Below are 22,548 nucleotides of genomic sequence, written 5' to 3'. Positions count from 1 at the left end.
GTAGCTCACTGCCTTCTCCTCTTGAACTTTCTCCCGTTTGCCATTGAAAAGTTGTTTCTGTTTCTGTAGCCACTGTCTCAGTCTGTCATTTTTTCTTGGCAGTTGACCTATTCATTTTTCAGCTCCGATATATATATTTATATACTGTATATATAAAGTGTATCACAAAAGTGAGTACACCCCTCACATTTCTGCAGATATTTAAGTATATCTTTTCATGGGACAACACTGACAAAATGACACTTTGACACAATGAAAAGTAGTCTGTGTGCAGCTTATATAACAGTGTAAATTTATTCTTCCCTCAAAATAACTCAATATACAGCCACTAATGTCTAAACCACCGGCAACAAAAGTGAGTACACCCCTAAGAGACTACACCCCTAAGTGTCCAAATTGAGCTCTGCTTGTAATTTTCCCTCCAAAATGTCATGTGACTCGTTAGTGTTACTAGGTCTCAGGTGTGCATAGGGAGCAGGTGTGTTAAATTTAGTAGTACAGCTCTCACACTCTCTCATACTGGTCACTGAAAGTTCCAACATGGCACCTCATGGCAAAGAACTCTCTGAGGATCTTAAAAGACGAATTGTTGGGCTACATGAAGATGGCCAAGGCTACAAGAAGATTGCCAACACCCTGAAACTGAGCTGCAGCACAGTGGCCAAGATCATCCAGCGTTTTAAAAGAGCAGGGTCCACTCAGAAAAGACCTCGCGTTGGTCGTTCAAAGAAGCTGAGTGCACGTGCTCAGCGTCACATCCAACTGCTGTCTTTGAAAGATAGGCGCAGGAGTGCTGTCAGCATTGCTGCAGAGATTGAAAAGGTGGGGGGTCAGCCTGTCAGTGCTCAGATCATACGCCGCACACTACATCAAATTGGTCTGCATGGCTGTCACCCCAGAAGGAAGCCTCTTCTGAAGTCTCTACACAAGAAAGCCCGCAAACAGTTTGCTGAAGACATGTCAACAAAGTACATGGATTACTGGAACCATGTCCTATGGTCTGATGAGACCAAGATTAATTTGTTTGGTTCAGATGGTCTCAAGCATGTGTGGCGGCAATCAGGTGAGGAGTACAAAGATAAGTGTGTCATGCCTACAGTCAAGCATGGTGGTGGGAATGCCATGGTCTGGGGCTGCATGAGTGCAGCAGATGTTGGGGAGTTACATTTCATTGAGGGACACATGAACTCCAATATGTACTGTGAAATACTGAAGCAGAGCATGATCCCCTCCCTCCGGAAACTGGGTCGCAGGGCAGTGTTCCAGCATGATAATGACCCCAAACACACCTCTAAGACGACCACTGCTTTATTGAAGAGGCTGAGGGTAAAGGTGATGGACTGGCCAAGCATGTCTCCAGACCTAAACCCAATAGAACATCTTTGGGGCATCCTCAAGCGGAAGGTGGAGGAGCGCAAAGTCTCGAATATCCGCCAGCTCCGTGATGTCATCATGGAGGAGTGGAAAAGCCTTCCAGTGGCAACCTGTGAAGCTCTGGTAAACTCCATGCCCAAGAGAGTTAAGGCAGTTCTGGGAAATAATGGTGGCCAAACAAAATATTGACACTTCAGGAACTTTCACTAAGGGGTGTACTCACTTTTGTTGCCGGTGGTTTAGACATTAATGGCTGTATATTAAGTTATTTTGAGGGAAGAATAAATTTACACTGTTATATAAGCTACACACAGACTACTTTTCATTGTGTCAAAGTGTCATTTTGTCAGTGTTGTCCCATGAAAAGATATAATATCTGCAGAAATGTGAGGGGTGTACTCACTTTTGTGATACACTGTATATATATATATATATATATATATATATATACAGTGGGGCCAAAAAGTATTTAGTCAGCCACTGATTGTGCAAGTTCTCCTACTTAGAAAGATGAGAGAGGTCTGTAATTTTCATCATAGGTACACTTCAACTATGAGAGACAAAATGAGAAAAAAAATCCAGGAAACCACATTGTAGGATTTTTAAAGAATTTATTTGTAAATTATGGTGGAAAATAAGTACTTGGTCAATAACAAACAAGCAAGATTTCTGGCTCTCACAGACCTGTAACTTCTTCTTTAAGAAGCTCTTCTGTCCTCCACTCGTTACCTGTATTAATGGCACCTGTTTGACCTCGTTATCTGTATAAAAGACACCTGTCCACAGCCTCAAACAGTCAACCATGGCCAAGACCAAAGAGCTGTCGAAGGACACCAGGAAGAAAACTGTAGACCTGCACCAGGCTGGGAAGAGTGAATCTACAATAGGCAAGCAGGTTGGTATGAATAAATCAACTGTGGGAGCAACTGTAAGAAAATGGAAAACATACAAGACCATTGATAATCTCCCTCGATCCCGTGGGGTCAAAATGATCATGAGAACGGTGAGCAAAAATCCCAGAACTACACAGAGGGACCTGATGAATGACCTGCAGAGAGCTGGGACCAAAGTAACAAAGGCTACCATCAGTAACACACTACGCCGAGAGAGACTCAAATCCTGCAGTGCCAGGCGTGCCCCCCTGCTTAAGCCAGTACATGTCCAGGCCCGTCTGAAGTTTGCCAGAGAGCATATGGATGATCCAGAAGAGGATTGGGAGAATATCATGTGGTCAGATGAAACCAAAATGGAACTTTTTGGTAAAAACTCAACTCGTCGTGTTTGGAGGAAGAAGAATGCTGAGTTGCACCATACCTACTGTGAAGCATGGGGGTGGAAACATCATGCTTTGGGGCTGTTTTTCTGCAAAGGGGACAGGACGACTGATCCATGTTAAGGGAAGAATGAACGGGGCCATGTATCGTGAGATTTTAAGCCAAAACCTCCTTCCATCAGTGAGAGCATTGAAGATGGAACGTGGCTGGGTCTTCCAGCATGACAATGATCCCAAACACACCCCTCGGGAAACAAAGGAGTGGCTCCATGAAAAGCATTTCAAGGTCCTGGAGTGGCCTAGCCAGTCTCCAGACCTCAACCCCATAGAAAATTTGTGGAGTCTGTGTTGCCCAGCGACAGCCCCAAAACATCACTGCTCTAGAGGAGATCTGCATGGAGGAATGGGCCAAAATACCAGCTACAGTGTGTGCAAACCTGGTGAAGACTTACAGGAAACGTTTGACCTCTTTCATTGCCAACAAAGGTTATGTTACAAAGTATTGAGTTGAACTTTTGTTATTGACCAAATACTTATTTTCCACCATAATTTACAAATAAATTCTTTAAAAATCCTACAAGGTGATTTCTTGGATTTTTTTTTTCTCATTTTGTCTGTCATAGTTGAAGTGTACCTATGATGAAAATCACAGACCTCTCTCATCTTTCTAATTGGGAGAACTTGCAGAATCAGTGGCTGACTAAATACTTTTTGACCCACTGTGTATATATATATATATATATATATATACAGGGGTTGGACAAAATAACTGAAACACCTGGTTTTAGACCACAATAATTTATTAGTATGGTGTAGGGCCTCCTTTTGCGGCCAATACAGCGTCAATTCGTCTTGGAAATGACATATACAAGTCCTGCACAGTGGTCAGAGGGATTTTAAGCCATTCTTCTTGCAGGATAGTGGCCAGGTCACTACGTGATGCTGGTGGAGGAAAACGTTTCCTGACTCGCTTCTCCAAAACACCCCAAAGTGGCTCAATAATATTTAGATCTGGTGACTGTGCAGGCCATGGGAGATGTTCAACTTCACTTTCATGTTCATCAAACCAATCTTTCACCAGTCTTGCTGTGTGTATTGGTGCATTGTCATCCTGATACATGGCACCGCCATTGGATGCACATGGTCCTCCAGAATGGTTCGGTAGTCCTTGGCAGTGACGTGCCCATCTAGCACAAGTATTGGGCCAAGGGAATGCCATGATATGGCAGCCCAAACCATCACTGATCCACCCCCATGCTTCACTCTGGGCATGCAACAGTCTGGGTGGTACGCTTCTTTGGGGCTTCTCCACACCGTAACTCTCCCGGATGTGGGGAAAACAGTAAAGGTGGACTCATCAGAGAACAATACATGTTTCACATTGTCCACAGCCCAAGATTTGCGCTCCTTGCACCATTGAAACCGACGTTTGGCATTGGCGCGAGTGACCAAAGGTTTGGCTATAGCAGCCCGGCCGTGTATATTGACCCTGTGGAGCTCCCGACGGACAGTTCTGGTGGAAACAGGAGAGTTGAGGTGCACATTTAATTCTGCCGTGATTTGGGCAGCCATGGTTTTATGTTTTTTGGATACAATCCGGGTTAGCACCCGAACATCCCTTTCAGACAGCTTCCTCTTGCGTCCACAGTTAATCCTGTTGGATGTGGTTTGTCCTTCTTGGTGGTATGCTGACATTACCCTGGATACCGTGGCTCTTGATACTTCACAAAGACTTGCTGTCTTGGTCACAGATGCGCCAGCAAGACGTGTACCAACAATTTGTCCTCTTTTGAACTCTGGTATGTCACCCATAATGTTGTGTGCATTGCAATATTTTGAGCAAAACTGTGCTCTTACCCTGCTAATTGAACCTTCACACTCTGCTCTTACTGGTGCAATGTGCAATTAATGAAGATTGGCCACCAGACTGGTCCAATTTAGCCATGAAACCTCCCACACTAAAATGACAGGTGTTTCAGTTATTTTGTCCAACCCCTGTATATATATATATATATATATATATATATATATATATATATAAATATATATTATTCTGAATAAAAGGTTTGAACAGCAGCAACTAGGCTCAACACAGATCTGAGCTGCAGCACTGTAATAAAGCCCGCACTAGGGGGCGTTCGTGATGTGCCTGTTAAAAACAATTCTGTTTATCAGAGCCTGATAAAAATATATTTAATTTAATTATTTATTTATTTTTGGGCGACCCATTTTTTTTTGGCTCACGACCCATCCAATGGTCGCGACCCAGAGTTTGAAAAACCCTGCACTAGGTCATCGCTCGTTTGATCGCCGTGGGTTTCTGCTACCGCTCGCTTCTCTTGCACAAAGGTGTTTTGAGCCCTCAACAAGGACTGAGAGGCAGCGCTTCCTGACAGACAGCACCGCTACCGCCCCGCCCATTACCCCACAGCCAACCACAATCGAGCTGGATAACTGTACGTAACGCAGCATTTCAACCAATCAGATGCGAAAATATCCGCGGGCAAAAAGGCGCAAGATTAGAATATAAATCATAGAAAATATCCTAGCGCGAAAAGGCGCAAAAACAGAATATAAATCATATCATTCAGCATAGATTTGCTCCGCTAGCCGTGAGTTACAACAATATGTTATTGTCATTGCAAAACTAAATTGTAATAAATGGCAGATAGTGTTGGAAAATACGTTATTGTCATTAAAAAACTAAACTAAACTGTAATAAATGGCAGTGTTGGAAAATGAGTTATTGTCATTGAAAAACTAAACTAAACTGTAATAAATGGCAGATAGTGTTGGACAATGCGTTATTTTCATTAAAAAACTAAACTAAACTGTAATAAATGGAAGATAATGTTGGAAAATGCGTTATTGTTATTAAAACAAACTAAACTAAACTGTAATAACTGGCAGATGGTGTTGGAAAATGCCTAATGCCTCCGAGGCTGTTAACTAAATTTGAATGCCTGCAAGACAGATGAGTAATGAATGCTCTCATAAAGGCATGGTAAAGTTGTTATATGCCTCTGAGGCTATTATTTATTTCTAGATGCCTGCAAGACAGATAAGTAATGAATGCTCTTATAAAGGCATGTTAAAGTTGTTATATGCCTATGAGGCTGTTAACTATTTCTAGATGCCTGCAAGACAGATGAGTAATGAATGCTCTCATAAAGACATGTTAAAGTTGTTATATGCCTCTGAGGCTATTATTTATTTCTAGATGCCTGCAAGACAGATGAGTAATGAATGCTCTCATAAAGGCATGTTAAAGTTGTTATATGCCTCTGAGGCTGTTAACTATTTCTAGATGCCTGCAAGACAGATGATTAATGAATGCTCTCATAAAGGCATGTTAAAGTTGTTATATGCCTCTGAGGCTATTATTTATTTCTAGATGCCTGCAAGACAGATAAGTAATGAATGCTGTCATAAAGGCATGTTAAAGTTGTTATATGCCTCTGAGGCTATTATTTATTTCTAGATGCCTGCAAGACAGATAAGTAATGAATGCTCTCATAAAGGCATGTTAAAGTTGTTATATGCCTCTGAGGCTGTTAACTATTTCTAGATGCCTGCAAGACAGATGAGTAATGAATGCTCTCATAAAGGCATGTTAAAGTTGTTATATGCCTCTGAGGCTATTATTTATTTCTAGATGCCTGCAAGACAGATGAGTAATGAATGCTCTCATAAAGGCATGTTAAAGTTGTTATATGCCTCTGAGGCTATTATTTATTTCTAGATGCCTGCAAGACAGATGAGTAATGAATGCTCTCATAAAGGCATGGTAAAGTTGTTATATGCCTCTGAGGCTATTATTTATTTCTAGATGCCTGCAAGACAGATAAGTAATGAATGCTCTCATAAAGGCATGTTAAAGTTGTTATATGCCTATGAGGCTGTTAACTATTTCTAGATGCCTGCAAGACAGATGAGTAATGAATGCTCTCATAAAGGCATGTTAAAGTTGTTATATGCCTCTGAGGCTGTTAACTATTTCTATATGCCTACTAGACAGATAAGTAGTGAATGCTCTCATGAGACAAAGGAGATATATTACAATTGTTATATGCCTTAGAGACCTTTAACTCATTTAAATGCTTACAACATGGGTAATTAGTAGTAATATTTCTTGTCTATGTGTCAGGTAGGCATAGAGGAAATGTTAATATCACAATATATATTTATATATTAATAAATAATTATTTTAACATATAATGCTGCCACATGGATAAAAAAAAAACAATTATGAGTATGGTTATATCAGTCAGACTGTTATTTAACAATATGTGCCACAGGACAGATTCTGTCAAATGTTTACCTATTAGAAGTTTGATTTCATTCATTTATTGAAACATGTATTATTTTTCTCTACAATTTGGTGCACCTAAAGTGTATTGAAAATATTTATTTTTCCATTTCATTCCTAGGTTCATAATGGATTCTCTTTGGGTTTTAGCTCTAGAAGAAAAACTTAAAAAGGAAAAAAAACCATGGGTGGAATGCAGTGTATATGTTCTGAAAGAAGAGAATGAGGATTTTATGGTGAACCATTTGAAAACTCTGGAGGCAAAGGGGGTTGGAAAATTCATAAGAATGAAGAAAAGGGGAGAGGAGCAATTTCAGTGGCGTTGTGAAAGATCAAGTAAATGTTTTGGGAAATCCACTGGTGATCCAAAAGTTACACGAGCCAATTCATGTGGTGCTTACATTTCATTTACTTTTGTTAACTGCAATGCTACAAGAGGATGTGTTGTGCGTCTAATGAAGGATCATTCAGGCCATGATCTACAAAATCCAGAAGAGTACTCTGTCAACCGCATAGATGAGAATCTAGTGACATACATCCAAACATGTGTATAAGCCAAGGAGCCTCAAACGCTGAAATTTTACTAAAATGCAAAGACTGGTCTCAGAGTCAAGGGAAGAGAGATTTAAGGGACAGACAGTACTATGTTACCCCTGAAGACATTGGGAGGATCAGGAAAAGTTTTTATTCACACAACAGAATAGATGGAAATGACTGTATTAGTGTTGACAAGCTGTTGAAAACAGATTTAAAAGACAGCACACTTTATTATCAGCCAGTTTCTTACAGTCAGAAACAGCCCCTCATAATTGTATCAAGCACAAAATGGCAATTGCAGCAACTAAAAAAATGTGGCTCTGATTTAATTTACCTTGATGCCACGTACAAGGAACTGACACAGTATGGATATGCATTTTATGCAGTTTTGGTCAAGTCTGACCGAGGACGTGGTATTCCTGTTGCATTCTTTATTATGAGCGAAGAATCAAGTGACAACTTGTCATTGTGTTGCAGAAGCTTCAGGCAGCAGCTGGTGCATATCAGCCAAGGTCAGGTTTATCCTAAAAGTATTTTAAGTGTTGTTTTTTGTTAGAGCACATGTTAAATAATTGTAAGAAAATAGTTTTACCTTAAAGTAGTTTTACTTTACAAATGTTTTAAATGTGTTTACAGGTGTGTCATGGTAGATAAGGACCTTAAATAAATCAATGCTATACGCAGTGTATTCCCTCATGCTAAGGTGCTGCTTTGTTGGTTTCATGTACTCCAGGTAATATATTTTTATTAATCAAAATAAAATTTGTAAAACTTATATTGGAGTTATCTAGTAGACTTATTCATATTTTCATGTGGCCCTCAAGGCAATTCATAGATGGATGTTACGGCAGGAGGGATGCAATAGAAGTACATCTGTCAGAAATGAAGTTATGCGCTCCATGGCTCTCCTAAAGAAATGTGTGAAAGTATGTATAGTAATAGATATTGAGAAGGTCTGTTTTCAGTAGTGTCCCATGCACACCTTTGACAGTTATGTACATTACATTTTTGCTATATTTTCAAATTACAGGCCGAAGACTTGCCAAAAAAAGCAAAGATGTCACAGACAACCTCAACAAACTAACAGGCAGCACTGTCATTTCTAAATATTTAGAAACTCAGTGGTTTCAGTCTGCTGAAATGTGGGCAGACTTTGGCAGAAGAGTGTTTCATCAAAACAGCGAGACAAACAATCTGGTGGAGAGGTTAGCTGCATGACACTTTTTTATTGTTTGTAATGGCTGTAATTTAAACAGACTAAAAAAGGTTTTGTTTTTTGTTTTGAAGATTTTTTTTACAGCATTAAGTACCAGTTTTTACGTGGTTATGCCAACAAGCGTGTGATTGAACTTCTACTGCTTTTACATGAGACCGTTGTTAGGTATTACAGGTTTGTATCTACCAATAATTTACAAAATATACATTTACCATTTTAATATTACATGTAATTTAAAAAAATACACTCTGAATAGCTTATTACTTCACTTAAATGCAAATAAGTGTTAGACTGAACTGAACACACTGAACTGCTGCATGTTTTCACAGACATATTGAAGAACTCCATGGTGCAGAACGGATTCCAGACGCAGCACTGAGTCTTTCAGCATCAGCCGAGGAGGCAGCAGACAGAATGATGAAAAACGGCCTGTGCAGCAAAGCTGTGCTTCATTTAACTGGGAGATGGTCAGTGCCATCAGAAACTGATGAAACTAAAAGTTATGATGTTAATCTCATTACAATGCAATGCCAGTGCCCAGTATCTGAAGGAGGAAATTTGTGTAAACATATTGCATTTGTTCGGATGATTTGTGAGCAAAATCACACTGATATTAATGAGATTAGGAAAGAGGAAGCACACTCACTGTTTGCACAACAGCTTTATTATGTGGACAAAGAACATCTGTTTGTTAATAGTTTAGGGGGGGGTTGAGATTGTTCATTTGCAAGCTAAGACATGTACTTGTTTAGCAAACAGCCTTGGAGAAATAAGTACATGTTTAAGGCTGTCAGAGATTCTGCTTGAATTTAATGAGCCACAAACTGATAGCAGCATGCAAAAGGAAAATCGGTCCATCAGTAACCACTGCAAAACTGTTAAAGAAATGATATATGATCTCAAAAACTGGTGTGAGAGTGCAGACTACAGAGAGGTGCCTGAATTGCACACTGCAGTCAAGCATGCTCACATGCTTGCATTTGGGCAGTATGTCAAGACAAGTCAGATGAGAAAAATTAAAAAACTGCATGACTACAGACAAAAAATTGAACTTGCAAAACGGGCTGTTCATAACATGCATAACTACAAACTGAAAACAACAGGTCATCGTACTGTATACACACACAGGCCAGATTCAAAGTTCAAGGTTTATTCTTCCAAGAGAGAAAAAAAGTACAAAACCAGAACAGTACGCAGGTAAATGGTCTGTTTATGAACTACTTTAAGAACAACAGTACAGATAAATAACTTGTTGTAATTTAGCAACATATGAAGTACTTGAACATCAGTACAGTACACAGGTAAATAATCTGTTTTAGTTCAGCAACTTATGAAATACTTCAAGACAAACAGTGCACAGGTAATCTTTTCCAGCTCAGCTAGACATGTAATTTCAGGATCACTAAATTCTTTTTTTCTAACACTGTCACTTTTTTTTTTACTTTTCCATTTCAGTTTTACATTTGTAATAGAACAAAGATAATTTATTTTAGATGATGTACTGCTTGAACTTTAACTCTCTGAATTCAAATAAATTCAATTAAATCTTACAAACCAGATTGTGTTATTATGCTACATTAACTATAACACTTGTTTGCAAAAAAAAAAAAAAAAAAAAAAAAACTTTTTATTTATTTACATTATATGCCAATTTTTTTCCTAACAGTGCAGTTAAAACTGGTTTCTCTGAAGCTTCTCCAGTTCTTGGTTTATACACTTGTTGAAAATGTTTAATGTATATGTCAAGCATACTCCAAACCATGTGAGGCCAAGTTGAAATTCTGACTGTTTGCTTTTATGGAGTCTGCAGTCCTCTGTAGCATGTCCCTGATAAATAAAAAAAAAAAGGAAAAGGTTACCAGCTAAAGACATAATATACTCAATTTATATGTTAATGGATAAAGGGTAAACTAAGCTTAATTTATGTTAAAATGACTGCTTCTTACTTGAATTCATGAAGTTTTCCAACTGCAACTGCTAGATTACTATGGTCAACTATTGATACTTCGGAGAACTGGATGTTGTTTGCAGCCAGTCTGCCAACGCTTTGGCTGAAGTCTCTTGCTTCACCTTCAAAAAAGGTCATAATGGTCATATTTGGAGGATAATTTCTGACAGAAAAGATAAAGACCACCTAGTTATTATTGTGTTGGTACCTTGTTTTTAAATTAAGCATGTTGATGTGATCTGATCTAAAGTATCTGACTCTGTCTACAGCAGGGTTCTTCAGTTCCATTCCTGTAGCATGTGTCTAGTTTAGTAATTTCCCTGTTCAAACACAACTACTAAACCTGGCAATTAACAGGCGAGTTGAATCAGAAGTAGTTGGGCAGTGAAATCACCAAACTACTGGACACTTGCCTTCCAGGAACAAAGTTAAAATACCTAGAGTTTTGAACCTTCCTGTTCTATGCTCATGTATACAGTACCCTCAGACAGTTTACTGCACATTGATGTCACTGACGTTGTTGGCCCTGGTTGAACTCCAATGCTTTAAAGCTCCTCTTTTAGGCAGATCTTATGGAGGTAAATCAGTGTCACCAGAACTTGAACCAGAAATCATGTTTTTGGAAAAAAGTGTGTGAAATTTGGTGTTATTGAAAATTTTACCTGCTAAATTTTTGGTATTTGAAATTCAGGTCTTGGAATTTCGGGTAAAAAAAAAATCAGATGACCAAAATTTCAGGTAAAAAAAAAAATCATGTAGTAAAAAATCAGGTAAAAAAAAAAAGACGATGATTAAAAATGAAGGTAAAATAATTCAGGTGATAAAAATTCAGGTCATGGAAATTCAGGTCGTGAAATTTCAGGTAGTGAAAATTCAAGGAAACATCCGGGGTACTCGGGAAGAGCAAACAAGCGCAGATGTAATCGAACGTGCACCTGGCCAATAACAAAACACCTCTAAGGTCATAGGGAGGGGCGTCTTTGATCACGGAGTGTATATATGCTGATGGAGGAGCACATGGAGAGCTATGGCTGAGGAGCAGATCAACCGAGCCTTTCCAGTAAGTAGTTTATTCTTTCTCATCCTTATTAAACCTCACATTAAGTACTAGGGTTTATTTTTTTCAGTGGTCGTTTGTACTTGGCTAATTTGATGTTAGAATTCGTGTTCATAACGAACACAGGACGAAGCATTGTTTAGCCTGTTAGCATCATCGGTACGGTCGCATGTTAACGTAAAGTATAAAATGACACGTGACACCATATCAGACATTTGAATATTATCATTTTAACATGGACAGTGCCCAAAATTTGGAGAAGTTAATTTAGGAGGTGAGAAATAGAAGGAGGGTTGTCTGCAGCAGGTGAATTAGTTGAAGTGCTGCTGGCTGAGAGTAGAGTTAGGACTGTGTTTATCCAGCTTGTGATGTATGTAGACACAATGTCTTTATATGTATATCATCAGTGTAGTCAATACATAAAAAAAACTCAGTTGCATGTTTAATTACAAAGTGTGTAATTAGACCTTTTTCATTGCGTTTATTGCTGTTCATATTGTGACATACTGTGTACAAAACATTTAACTCAAGTCTTTTTTTATGGTAATTTCTAAGTATGCCACTACTTTTTGTTCCTGCTTGTCTCATAACATTCTTGTTTAAATAAATAAAGTAAGTTGGACAAGCTAGAAAACACTTCATGTTGGTTAAACATTTATGAACTAAATTACTGTAGAATTGCAGTATATATAAAGGAAAGATATGTTTTCAGACCCAAACTAGAAATGCAGAAATCACACATGCTGTTAACATCTCATAACAATAGTAGCATAAAGGAGCATTACTGTAGTAGGTAAAAATAAGACTAAGGCTTCTTGTGAAACATTTTAGTATTAAACATTGCTTTTGCAAATTTAGAATTCTTTGCAGATGTTACTGCCAGTCTAAATAAAAAAACAATTGAGAACGTGCCATACAAAAATTAAAAATTTTTTTAAACCCAGTAACTGTGTTGAAGGTCACCTGTGAAAGTAGTTTCTATCTGCTTAACATGAGTCTGTGCACTGCACATTTGAAATCTCAACTTCCCTAACAAACCTGATTCAAGTTATAAATCTCATTAGTGAAGTGCTTGATGAGCTGAATTAGTTGGGACTTATCAGTTAACTGAAACATAGCCTGCTGACTGAAAAATGGTAGGTTAACATCAGCTCATGTGTGAGTGTGTAGACTATACAGGAGTAGCCAGTCTAGTAGATGGCTCTGTATTAACTTCATTTTCACAAGCTAAAATGTCTTAAGACCGGTATTTTGATATAAAACCAATGAATTATTCAGCTTTGGCATGTTGTCTGTGCTTAGTATGTACTTTCTATTTATCTTTACAGATACAATATTGTAATATTTGGTGGTATCGATGGCTTTTCAAGGAAGGTAAGCCCTGAATTTGACTTATAAATTCTTGTTGCTCTGAGAGATTGAAGTATTTACAGTGCATGGGGTATCACCATCACATCTGAAATCAAGGGTATTAAAGAAAGTTTAGTGCTTTTGTTGTAGTAACTGTCTCTACTGTCCAGAGAAGACTTTCTAGTAGATTTTGGGGCGCGTTGCTGTGAGGATTTGATTGCATTCAGTGACCAATGCATTCGCAGGGTCAGGATCTTGGATGGTTACTGCCCCACGTCATCCGATATTGTGCAGCTCTAATCTCCAATGCACTATTTACTACTTCTGTTGGGGAAAAACATTAGACTGCAGACACATTAAAAATAAAAAAATAAAGTGACATGCACTTGATCCTTTTGGTTCAAAATGAACTTTATTTGGAGTGTCTCGACTGCATCTGAGCATCATTTATCATAGCAGAATGTTTGAGTGCTGAACTTAATTTTGTTGTGCAGATTATGTATCTCGATGCCGCTGCAAACAACAGGGCTTCTACAGCATATGCATTCTTCTTAGATGGTGTGAGGAAGTTCGGATGGCCTTACAAGTCAGTAAAACTTTGTCATTTTAATGAACATTTGTAGCTCAGAATGATTGAATCTGGAAAATGTTTAGTCAGTGTCATCAGTAAATACTCAATATTCTCCTCCAGAGTGAGATCAGATCAGGGCGTGGAGAACGTGGACATTGCTCAGGCGATGTTTACTGTACGAGGAACCGGGTGTCGAAGCTTTATATCTGGCAAAAGTGTCCACAATCAGAGGTATGAACTTAACATCACATTACACCGGGTCATGTTATTGACTGTTACAGAGATTAAATCACTGCTATTATAAACTAACTTGTGATTGCGACCTGGAGAGGCGAGCTCTCATACACATACAAATGGAGCTTCGCTCTTGTGCTCTCTCTCCCTCACCCTCCTAAACACACCTGGATGGGTTTGTTAGAATAAAGTGAAGAAACTAAAGACTTTCTGAGATAAAACTGCATTTTAAAATATCAGTTTTAGAGACTGCAGTAATGACAGATTTGTCTATATATTGTTGTTTTTGCACAAATTAGTTTTATTAAACAGTCAATTAATTAGTCTTTTTGTTATTTTTAAATATTATGTGATTGCAATTTCTTCTCCATATTAACCACTATTAGGAGAGAAAGGGGAATTGATAATCAGCCATTTTAATACATCAAAATAAAAAAAAAAATGGTTTCCATTCTGCAGCTTTCATGCAAGCAGATTGTACCCAACAAAAATGGCATTCATTAATCAGAATCGGTTTGATTTGAGGTCATATCACCTAGCACTAGTTGGAAATAATGTAATTAAATTATAAAGAAAATCAAACGTATTCCTGTTGTATTATGCTGAATTACATGGTTTATAATGTACTGGTCATTGGTAAATTTAATCGGTTTTAACTTCTTTTCTGTAGAATAGAACGCCTGTGGCGTGATGTGTGGTTAGCCGTCACGCAACTGTACTATGGTGTTCTTCACGATCTGGAAGAAGATGGCCTTCTTGACATCACCAACAGCTTGCACCTCTACTGTGTTCACTACACATTTCTGCCACGACTGAAAGATGATCTGTCCAGGTTTACACACGGCTGGGATAACCATCCAATCCGAACTGAACAAAACATGACACCAAATCAGCTGTGGCACCTTGGCCTCATGCAGAATCCAGTCAGAGAACCAGAAATGTCAGAGGTAATAGAAAAAACAATTGTTTGAGTGCCTTTGGGATTTTATTAATGTATGCAAGTAACACGTATTACCTGGCTGTGCATATTTAGGGAATTCAGATTGATGCCATTGACTGGGAAGATTCCGGATTGACTGTACAAGAACCAAACCAAGGCATCGTCCTGCCAGACTTAGACTGTCCACTGGATCCTGAGAGCTTTGAGCTGCTTAGGTTAGCTGTACAACCAACTGCCTCATCGGATAGCTTTGGCCGTGATATCTATCTGATGTGTATAAGTCACGCTTTTTATCTGTTGGAGACCCGTTAGGGTATGTGTCCTAAAAAGTATTTTTAGGTCATAGAAGCTAATGTGTTTGTCCTGTGTGTCATAAAGTGTGTGTGTGTTACACTTACATACTATAATTCCTTTCTCTTACAGTCTAGAATTAAGGCATCCCAATCCTGCTTCTGGACCTATAGCGCTGCACATTTCAACTTTCAACCAGAAAACTGATGTACAGGGTCCGGCATATTTACGGGCTTGTGAATGAGCTCTTTCTGCTGAACTTTTTTTTTTTTTTAAAGGACCATGCTGCTTTGTCACCATTTCTGATGAATGGAAATTTAAGAATCTCATGTTAATTTCTTTGTAAACAAAAAAAATTCATGTCCTACATTGTCCACAGTGAAGTAAAATAAATATTACTTTTGTTCTCTCTATGTGGCAGCTTGGTATGGATGGATTTCAATGTAAATTTACAATGAAGACAGTCACAGAATTGCACCACAACAGATATGTACAACCCCTGGCAAAAATTATGGAATCACCACTCTTGGAAGATGTTCTTTCAATTGTTTAATTTTGTAGAAAAAAAATAAATCACAGACATGCCACAAAACTATCATTTCTCAAACTGTCAACCCTCTGGCATTAAGAAACAATAAAAAAAGAAACAAATATAATAGTTGTGGTCAGTCACAATTGCTTTTTTTTAGATCAAGTAGAGGAAAAAAATATGGAATCACTCAAATCTGAGGAAAAAATTATGGAATCATTAGAAAACACTGCACCATTATTACTTTGTTGCACCACCTCTGGCTTTTATAATGGTTTAAACTCTCTGAGGCATGGAGTTAACTAATGACAAACAGTATTCTTCATCAATCTGCCTTCAACTGTCTCTTATTGCTGTTGCCAGATCAGCTTTGCAGGTTGGAACCTTGTCATTGACCATTTTCTTCAATTTCCACCAGAGATTTTCAAATGGATTGAGATCCGGACTATTTGCAGGCCATGCCATTGACATTATATGTTTTCTTAAAGGAAAGTTTTCACGTCCTTTGCCCTATGGCAAGATGCATTATCATCTTGAAAAATGAAGTCATCATCACCAAACATCCTTTCAACTGATGGAATAAGAAAAGCGTCCAAAATTTCAATGTGGACTTTGGCATTTATTGAAGACCATCTCCCCTGTGCCTTTACCCGACATGCAGGCCCATATCATCAACAACTGTGGAAATTAACATGTTTTCTTTAGGCAGTTATCTTCATAAATTTCATTGGACAGACACCAAACAAAAGTTCCAGCATCATCACCTTGCCCAATGCAGATTCGCGATTCATCACTGAAGATCACTTTTATCCAGTCACCCACAGTCCACGATTGCTTTTCTTTAGCCTACTTTAACCTTGTTCTTTTCTTTTTAGGTGTTAATGGTGGCTTTTGTTTGGCTTTTCTGTATGTAAATCCCATTTCTTTTAGGTGATTTCTTACAGTTCAGTCACAGACATTGACTCCACTTTCGGGCCACTTGTTTCTCATTTGTTTTGTTGTGCATTTTCTGTTTTCAAGACATATTGCTTTAAGTTTTCTATCTTGATGCTTTGATGTCTTACTTGGTGTACCAGTATGCTTCCCTTTTACAACCTTCCCATTTTGTTTGTACTTGGTCCAGATTTTAAACACAGCTTACTGGGAACAACCAACATCTTTTGCGACATTCCACAATGATTTATCTTCTTGAAGGAGTTTTATAATCCTCTCATTTGTTTCAACTGACATACCTTGTGTTGGAACCATGATTCATGACAATCTGCTTTGTGCAACAGCTCTCCGAGGTGTAAGCACTCTTTTTATACTGAAGAATAATTAACAAATCTAATCTGCTGCAGATGTTTTGTTTTTAAACTGCAAATTACAGAGTGATTCTATAATTTTTTCCTCAGATTTGAGTGATTCCATATTTTTTTCCTCTACTTGATCTAAAAAAAGCAATTGTGACTGACCACAACTATTATATTTGTTTCTTTTTTTTATTGTTTCTTAATGCCAGAAGATTGACATTTTGAAAAATGATAGTTTTGTGGCATGTCTGTGATTTATTTTTTTTCTACAAAATTAAACAATTGACAGAACATCTTCCAAGAGTGGTGATTCCATAATGTTCAACAATAGGTTGTAGTTTAATAAACAGTTCAGAGCTACCATTTCTTCTGATTTATCAGCCATAATACATTCTTTTTTACCATTACATGCAATGGCAAATATAGCAGGTAGAAGGATATGGAACATTGACACTGGTAAGAAATTTATTCAGGTTTAATAGAAAACTCATACTACATTAAAGGGCATTTATTACTGCTTTAGTATATAGCCTGAACATAACGAAGCCCACTGACAACTGTAGATTAACTAAAAATTTATATCTGAAGTGTGAATTTATTTAAAACATTAAAACTGAACTTGCATTTTTGCAAATCAACCTCACAGTAAAGACATTGTGCTCTTTCAATAAAAAAATTCCTTTGAACTAGGAGGAGTTAAGACTGTCAAGTGAAGAATTAACTAACTTTTTCAAACTGACAGGAAAGGCACTGCAAACTATGAGAAGCAAAACTGCCATCTGAAAAGTGATAACCTGTGAAAAATATTAAAAATGAACTTGCACTTCAGGTCCTTTTAAACAAAAAATAAATAATGGAAGCATTGTTCACAAAAAAAATAGAAGGGGGGCAACCACCACACTAACTCTAAATGAGCCCAAACCCTGTGTGATGTGTATCAATGCATGACAGCAAATCATTTTTGAAAGATTCAAAATCTTCATAATGGCCAAGGATCTTGAGTACCTCAAAGCAGGTAGATGCTGTTGGAAGGCTACCTTTAACAATTTCAAAGGTGAGCGCTCTAGGTATAACCTCCCACCCTGTCCAGAACTTTAGCAGGCTTTTGACTTCATCAGGAGATGCTGGGAATGGAAAAACATTTAAATTACCTCAAGGTATAATTTAAAAATTTATATATACATACACACTACAGAAGTAGGATTTTTTTTCAGAGATTACCAGTTTCAATAAATTGTCTGAGGAATCCAGAAATGTGGAACTTGGTAGCTAGTGGGTATTCAGAATCAGAATCATCTTCCTCTTGTTCAGGCCAGCAAACTGCCTGAAGAATTAACTACACAAAAACAAAAATACACAAGAATGAATGAATAACCTTTTTTCTAGATAGCTTAAGGATATGTTTGCCAATTCACATACTTTAAAAAACATTTGCAAGAAAAATTAAGCAATTAAATGTAGGTTTCTAGAATATACATGAATCTTATTTCATAAGGAAGATTATTAAATAATGGCATTAATACAAAAGATGATCACAGCAAACCTTTTTTTCCATTTATTTTATATGAGGAGGAGAACGTTTTGGACCAACCTCTGGGGTACACACGAATGACTCTCTTGGGAAAAGCAGAGGCACCGTGTCTGGGCGCTGGGACAAAACTGGCCACATCGGGGTTTCCTTGAGGCCACGTCTCATTTGTTTGATCTGCCGTGAGATCCATCCAATTACCTATTAGCAAAATTATACAGGGCATTTTATATAAAAATGGCAATAATATGCAACACCAAGTCCTACACACACACACACACACATCTTACAGCATGGATGAGCATCTTTTCAAAAAGCCATCTTTTGTTGCTTTCAGTTACAGCAGGGAGGTCCCAGGCATATGCCAAATTCTGCACTCTGTTCTTTTCTTGCTCTGAAAGTTCAGACTTCTCAAGCTTCAAGACAGAAAAAGGTAAGGTATGGCTTGTTGACCGACATTGAAGGTTATGCAAAGAAATGTTCACAATAGGCGTACAAAGAAATTAAAATATAGATACTGAACTTTAGAAGGGTAAACTTACAAGTTTGATTGCATCACGGATATCCGAGTCTGGACAGTCATTTAACTGTACAGTTGCTGTGTCAGGATTTCCTCCCAGAAGGACATGCACAAAAGCTGGGCTTAAACCAGACAGACATGGCCCTCCATGTATAAAAGAGTGTCCCAAAATTCTCCCAGCCACAACAAACAGATCACTGTCAACCAGAAAGGGGGAGGATGACGGCACCAAATGATCTGCTTCTCCCTCAAAAAGTCTGGTGACACCAGTATTTGCTGGAAAATAAGATAATTTGCATCCAATTGTGCAGGGTAACAGAATGTTAACTGTACAGTGTCACTTTGGTGAATGTGCAACTCAATGTAAATTTAATTTCTAAAAGCAGTGTACAATCACAGGTTTCTTCCTACAAAATATGGATGTGTTACCTAGGTTTACAGAAAATCCAGACTTCAGTCTGTCAATGCAGGTTGAGAAAAAGAACCGTGTAACACCTTCCCCAACAGCACAATCCCCTGTGAAAATTGTTTAATTTATTAACAAAACATCAAACACTATTTATTAACAACCAATTTGTAATGTAAATGTACAGTACCTTCCAGTTTGCAGTTCAAAGGTCGAGCCCAATCCACACGAGTCTTCTTGTAGAACGAGATCAGAGCCATATCTCTGTCTGCCGGGGTGCTTCTCATGTCCATGTGCAGATTCAAAGGTGGTTGTGCAGCATGACAACAAAGTTGTCTGTCTCGAAACTGAGACATGGCCTTGTTGGGGTTTTGGATTGATTGCCACTCTGTATTGAAAAATAGTAGGAAACCCATGAGAAACTGAAACACCCCCTAACAACCGACATTCACAAGGCTTATAAACACAAGATTACTTTTCATATGTAAAAGCAACCAACCATCCAAAAGTTTTGTACTACAGCCTGGCAAGGTTTCATCTGCAACTTCTGAATGACTTTCTGTTGCACTACATTAGAAAAAAAGGAGAAAAACATTGTCATGGTCAGAACAAAGCCCCATGTTTACAAAAAGTAACTTTATAGCAAAGTTTCACATTTATTGGAAAGTCAGGGTACAAATTCTTAATTCCATATAGTTTTCAACTATTCTAATTCCTCCCCAATTTACACTCATAAAATGTTAAACAATTTACAGAGCAGCAGATGATTTCAAATAACAAAATGAGCAAGAATCGATGAGGTTTTGATACAGGAAATCCATTAGTACCTTTCACCGCATGAACTTGCATGAAGTTCAATGGCCTCAGAAGGGAAATTGTTGAGGCATATTGGACAGGCGTGATGAACAGGTGCTGAGAAAACAAAGGCATTGTTAACCAAGATTTCAGTACTAGCATGTATTTCCAGTTACATTAGCAGTGCAAATATAATTACTACCATGACAAAAAAAAAACAAAAAAAAAACATGTACCTTAAATTTAATAATAAACAGAGTACCAAATATTCTTCCCATTTTTTCTTGCCCCTTAAATCAGCCCATCCAAAACATGAACACAAGTCAGTAAGTCTATGGCTTATATCACACCAGCTGGACTGGACTTTAGCATTATTTCCCAACAGATGTGCTTGCAACATTCACATAGATAAAGTGTGGCAAACTTCGATTTGATTGTGTTCTATAATTTAATATGTACATTTGATTTAAAAAAGGTACTAGCATTTATTTTCCATTATATTAGTAACACAAACAATTTCCTGTGCTTTACAAAAAATACTTACATTCTCTCCTTTTTTGCTCATTAACATCACTGTCTATATTGTCAGACTCTTCCACAGAGTCCTCCACAACTGTGATGTTGCAAGACTTGAGGTGTTCGGCCAGGAGCTGGAGGGGGTACAATGTTTTGCACTTTTGGCACTCAGCTTTTGGCATGTTGCTGAATGTTTCAGATGTAGGAGGCAATGGGCTAGTGTCCAGCTCCTCTTGAAGTGGAGCTATATAAATTGGCCCTTTACTAGCTGCTTTCAGAATTTTGCCAGTACAGGTCCTTCTCAAAAAATTAGCATATTGTGATAAAGTTCATTATTTTCCATAATGTAATGATAAAAATTAAACTTTCATATATTTTAGATTCATTGCACACCAACTGAAATATTTCAGGTCTTTTATTGTTTTAATACTGATGATTTTGGCATACAGCTCATGAAAACCCAAAATTCCTATCTCAAAAAATTAGCATATTTCATCCGACCAATAAAAGAAAAGTGTTTTTAATACAAAAAAAGTCAACCTTCAAATAATTATGTTCAGTTATGCACTCAATACTTGGTCGGGAATCCTTTTGCAGAAATGACTGCTTCAATGCGGCGTGGCATGGAGGCAATCAGCCTGTGGCACTGCTGAGGTGTTATGGAGGCCCAGGATGCTTCGATAGCGGCCTTAAGTTCATCCAGAGTGTTGGGTCTTGTGTCTCTCAACTTTCTCTTCACAATATCCCACAGATTCTCTATGGGGTTCAGGTCAGGAGAGTTGGCAGGCCAATTGAGCACAGTAATACCATGGTCAGTAAACCATTCATGCTGAAAAATGAAATCTTCATCTCCAAAAAGCTTTTCAGCAGATGGAAGCATGAAGTGCTCCAAAATCTCCTGATAGCTAGCTGCATTGACCCTGCCCTTGATAAAACACAGTGGACCAACACCAGCAGCTGACATGGCACCCCAGACCATCACTGACTGTGGGTACTTGACACTGGACTTCAGGCATTTTGGCATTTCCTTCTCCCCAGTCTTCCTCCAGACTCTGGCACCTTGATTTCCGAATGACATGCAAAATTTGCTTTCATCCGAAAACAGTACTTTGGACCACTGAGCAACAGTCCAGTGCTGCTTCTCTGTAGCCCAGGTCAGGCGCTTCTGCCGCTGTTTCTGGTTCAAAAGTGGCTTGACCTGGGGAATGCGGCACCTGTAGCCCATTTCCTGCACACACCTGTGCACGGTGGCTCTGAATGTTTCTACTCCAGACTCAGTCCACTGCTTCCGCAGGTCCCCCAAGGTCTGGAATCGGCCCTTCTCCACAATCTTCCTCAGGGTCCGGTCACCTCTTCTCGTTGTGCAGCGTTTTCTGCCACACTTTTTCCTTCCCACAGACTTCCCACTGAAGCCTTGATACAGCACTCTGGGAACAGCCTATTCGTTCAGAAATTTCTTTCTGTGTCTTACCCTCTTGCTTGAGGGTGTCAATGATGGCCTTCTGGACAGCAGTCAGGTCGGCAGTCTTACCCATGATTGCAGTTTTGAGTAATGAACCAGGCTGGGAGTTTTTAAAAGCCTCAGGAATCTTTTGCAGGTGTTTAGAGTTAATTCGTTGATTCAGATGATTAGGTTAATAGCTCGTTTAGAGAACCTTTTCATGACATGCTAATTTTTTGGGTTTTCATGAGCTGTATGCCAAAATCATCAGTATTAAAACAATAAAAGACCTGAAATATTTCAGTTGGTGTGCAATGAATCTAAAATATATGAAAGTTTAATTTTTATCATTACATTATGGAAAATAATGAACTTTATCACAATATGCTAATTTTTTGAGAAGGACCTGTATATCCACAAT

At 38.2% G+C, this 22,548-nt stretch overlaps 2 protein-coding genes across 2 annotated transcripts; one reads left to right on the top strand and one right to left on the bottom strand.

Moving 5' to 3' along the window:
• Positions 1-10,313: 10,313 nt before the first annotated feature.
• LOC134328748 (uncharacterized) lies at positions 10,314-20,924 on the bottom strand. The gene is made up of 12 exons (XM_063009949.1): positions 20,715-20,924; positions 20,203-20,287; positions 19,875-19,942; positions 19,566-19,763; positions 19,399-19,485; positions 18,992-19,245; positions 18,740-18,865; positions 18,513-18,650; positions 18,143-18,257; positions 17,927-18,045; positions 10,656-10,779; positions 10,314-10,536 (listed from the first exon to the last, which is right to left on the bottom strand). Exons 1-11 carry the CDS (start codon positions 20,866-20,868, stop codon positions 10,705-10,707), a joined length of 1,419 nt encoding a protein of 472 aa, XP_062866019.1. The 5' UTR covers positions 20,869-20,924; the 3' UTR covers positions 10,314-10,536; positions 10,656-10,704.
• LOC134328809 (uncharacterized) lies at positions 11,412-15,718 on the top strand. The gene is made up of 7 exons (XM_063010038.1): positions 11,412-11,717; positions 13,043-13,088; positions 13,559-13,650; positions 13,756-13,866; positions 14,540-14,816; positions 14,903-15,122; positions 15,233-15,718. Exons 3-6 carry the CDS (start codon positions 13,562-13,564, stop codon positions 15,119-15,121), a joined length of 696 nt encoding a protein of 231 aa, XP_062866108.1. The 5' UTR covers positions 11,412-11,717; positions 13,043-13,088; positions 13,559-13,561; the 3' UTR covers position 15,122; positions 15,233-15,718.
• Positions 20,925-22,548: the final 1,624 nt, after the last annotated feature.

Source organism: Trichomycterus rosablanca, chromosome 15, assembly GCF_030014385.1.
Source record: "Trichomycterus rosablanca isolate fTriRos1 chromosome 15, fTriRos1.hap1, whole genome shotgun sequence".
NCBI lineage: Eukaryota > Metazoa > Chordata > Actinopteri > Siluriformes > Trichomycteridae > Trichomycterus > Trichomycterus rosablanca.
This window is presented reverse-complemented; position numbering and strand designations above follow the sequence as displayed.

Coding starts and splice junctions, on each gene's coding strand:
- LOC134328748 (XM_063009949.1), bottom strand. CDS start 20,868: ATGCCAAAAGCTGAGTGCCAAAAGTGCAAAACATTGTACCCCCTCCAG. Junction 18,866..18,991: donor TCCGTGATGCAATCAAACTT/GTAAGTTTACCC, acceptor TCTGTCTTGAAG/CTTGAGAAGTCTGAACTTTC. Junction 18,258..18,512: donor CATTCGTGTGTACCCCAGAG/GTTGGTCCAAAA, acceptor GTTTTTGTGTAG/TTAATTCTTCAGGCAGTTTG.
- LOC134328809 (XM_063010038.1), top strand. CDS start 13,562: ATGTATCTCGATGCCGCTGCAAACAACAGGGCTTCTACAGCATATGCA. Junction 13,867..14,539: donor AAAAGTGTCCACAATCAGAG/GTATGAACTTAA, acceptor TCTTTTCTGTAG/AATAGAACGCCTGTGGCGTG. Junction 14,817..14,902: donor GAGAACCAGAAATGTCAGAG/GTAATAGAAAAA, acceptor GTGCATATTTAG/GGAATTCAGATTGATGCCAT.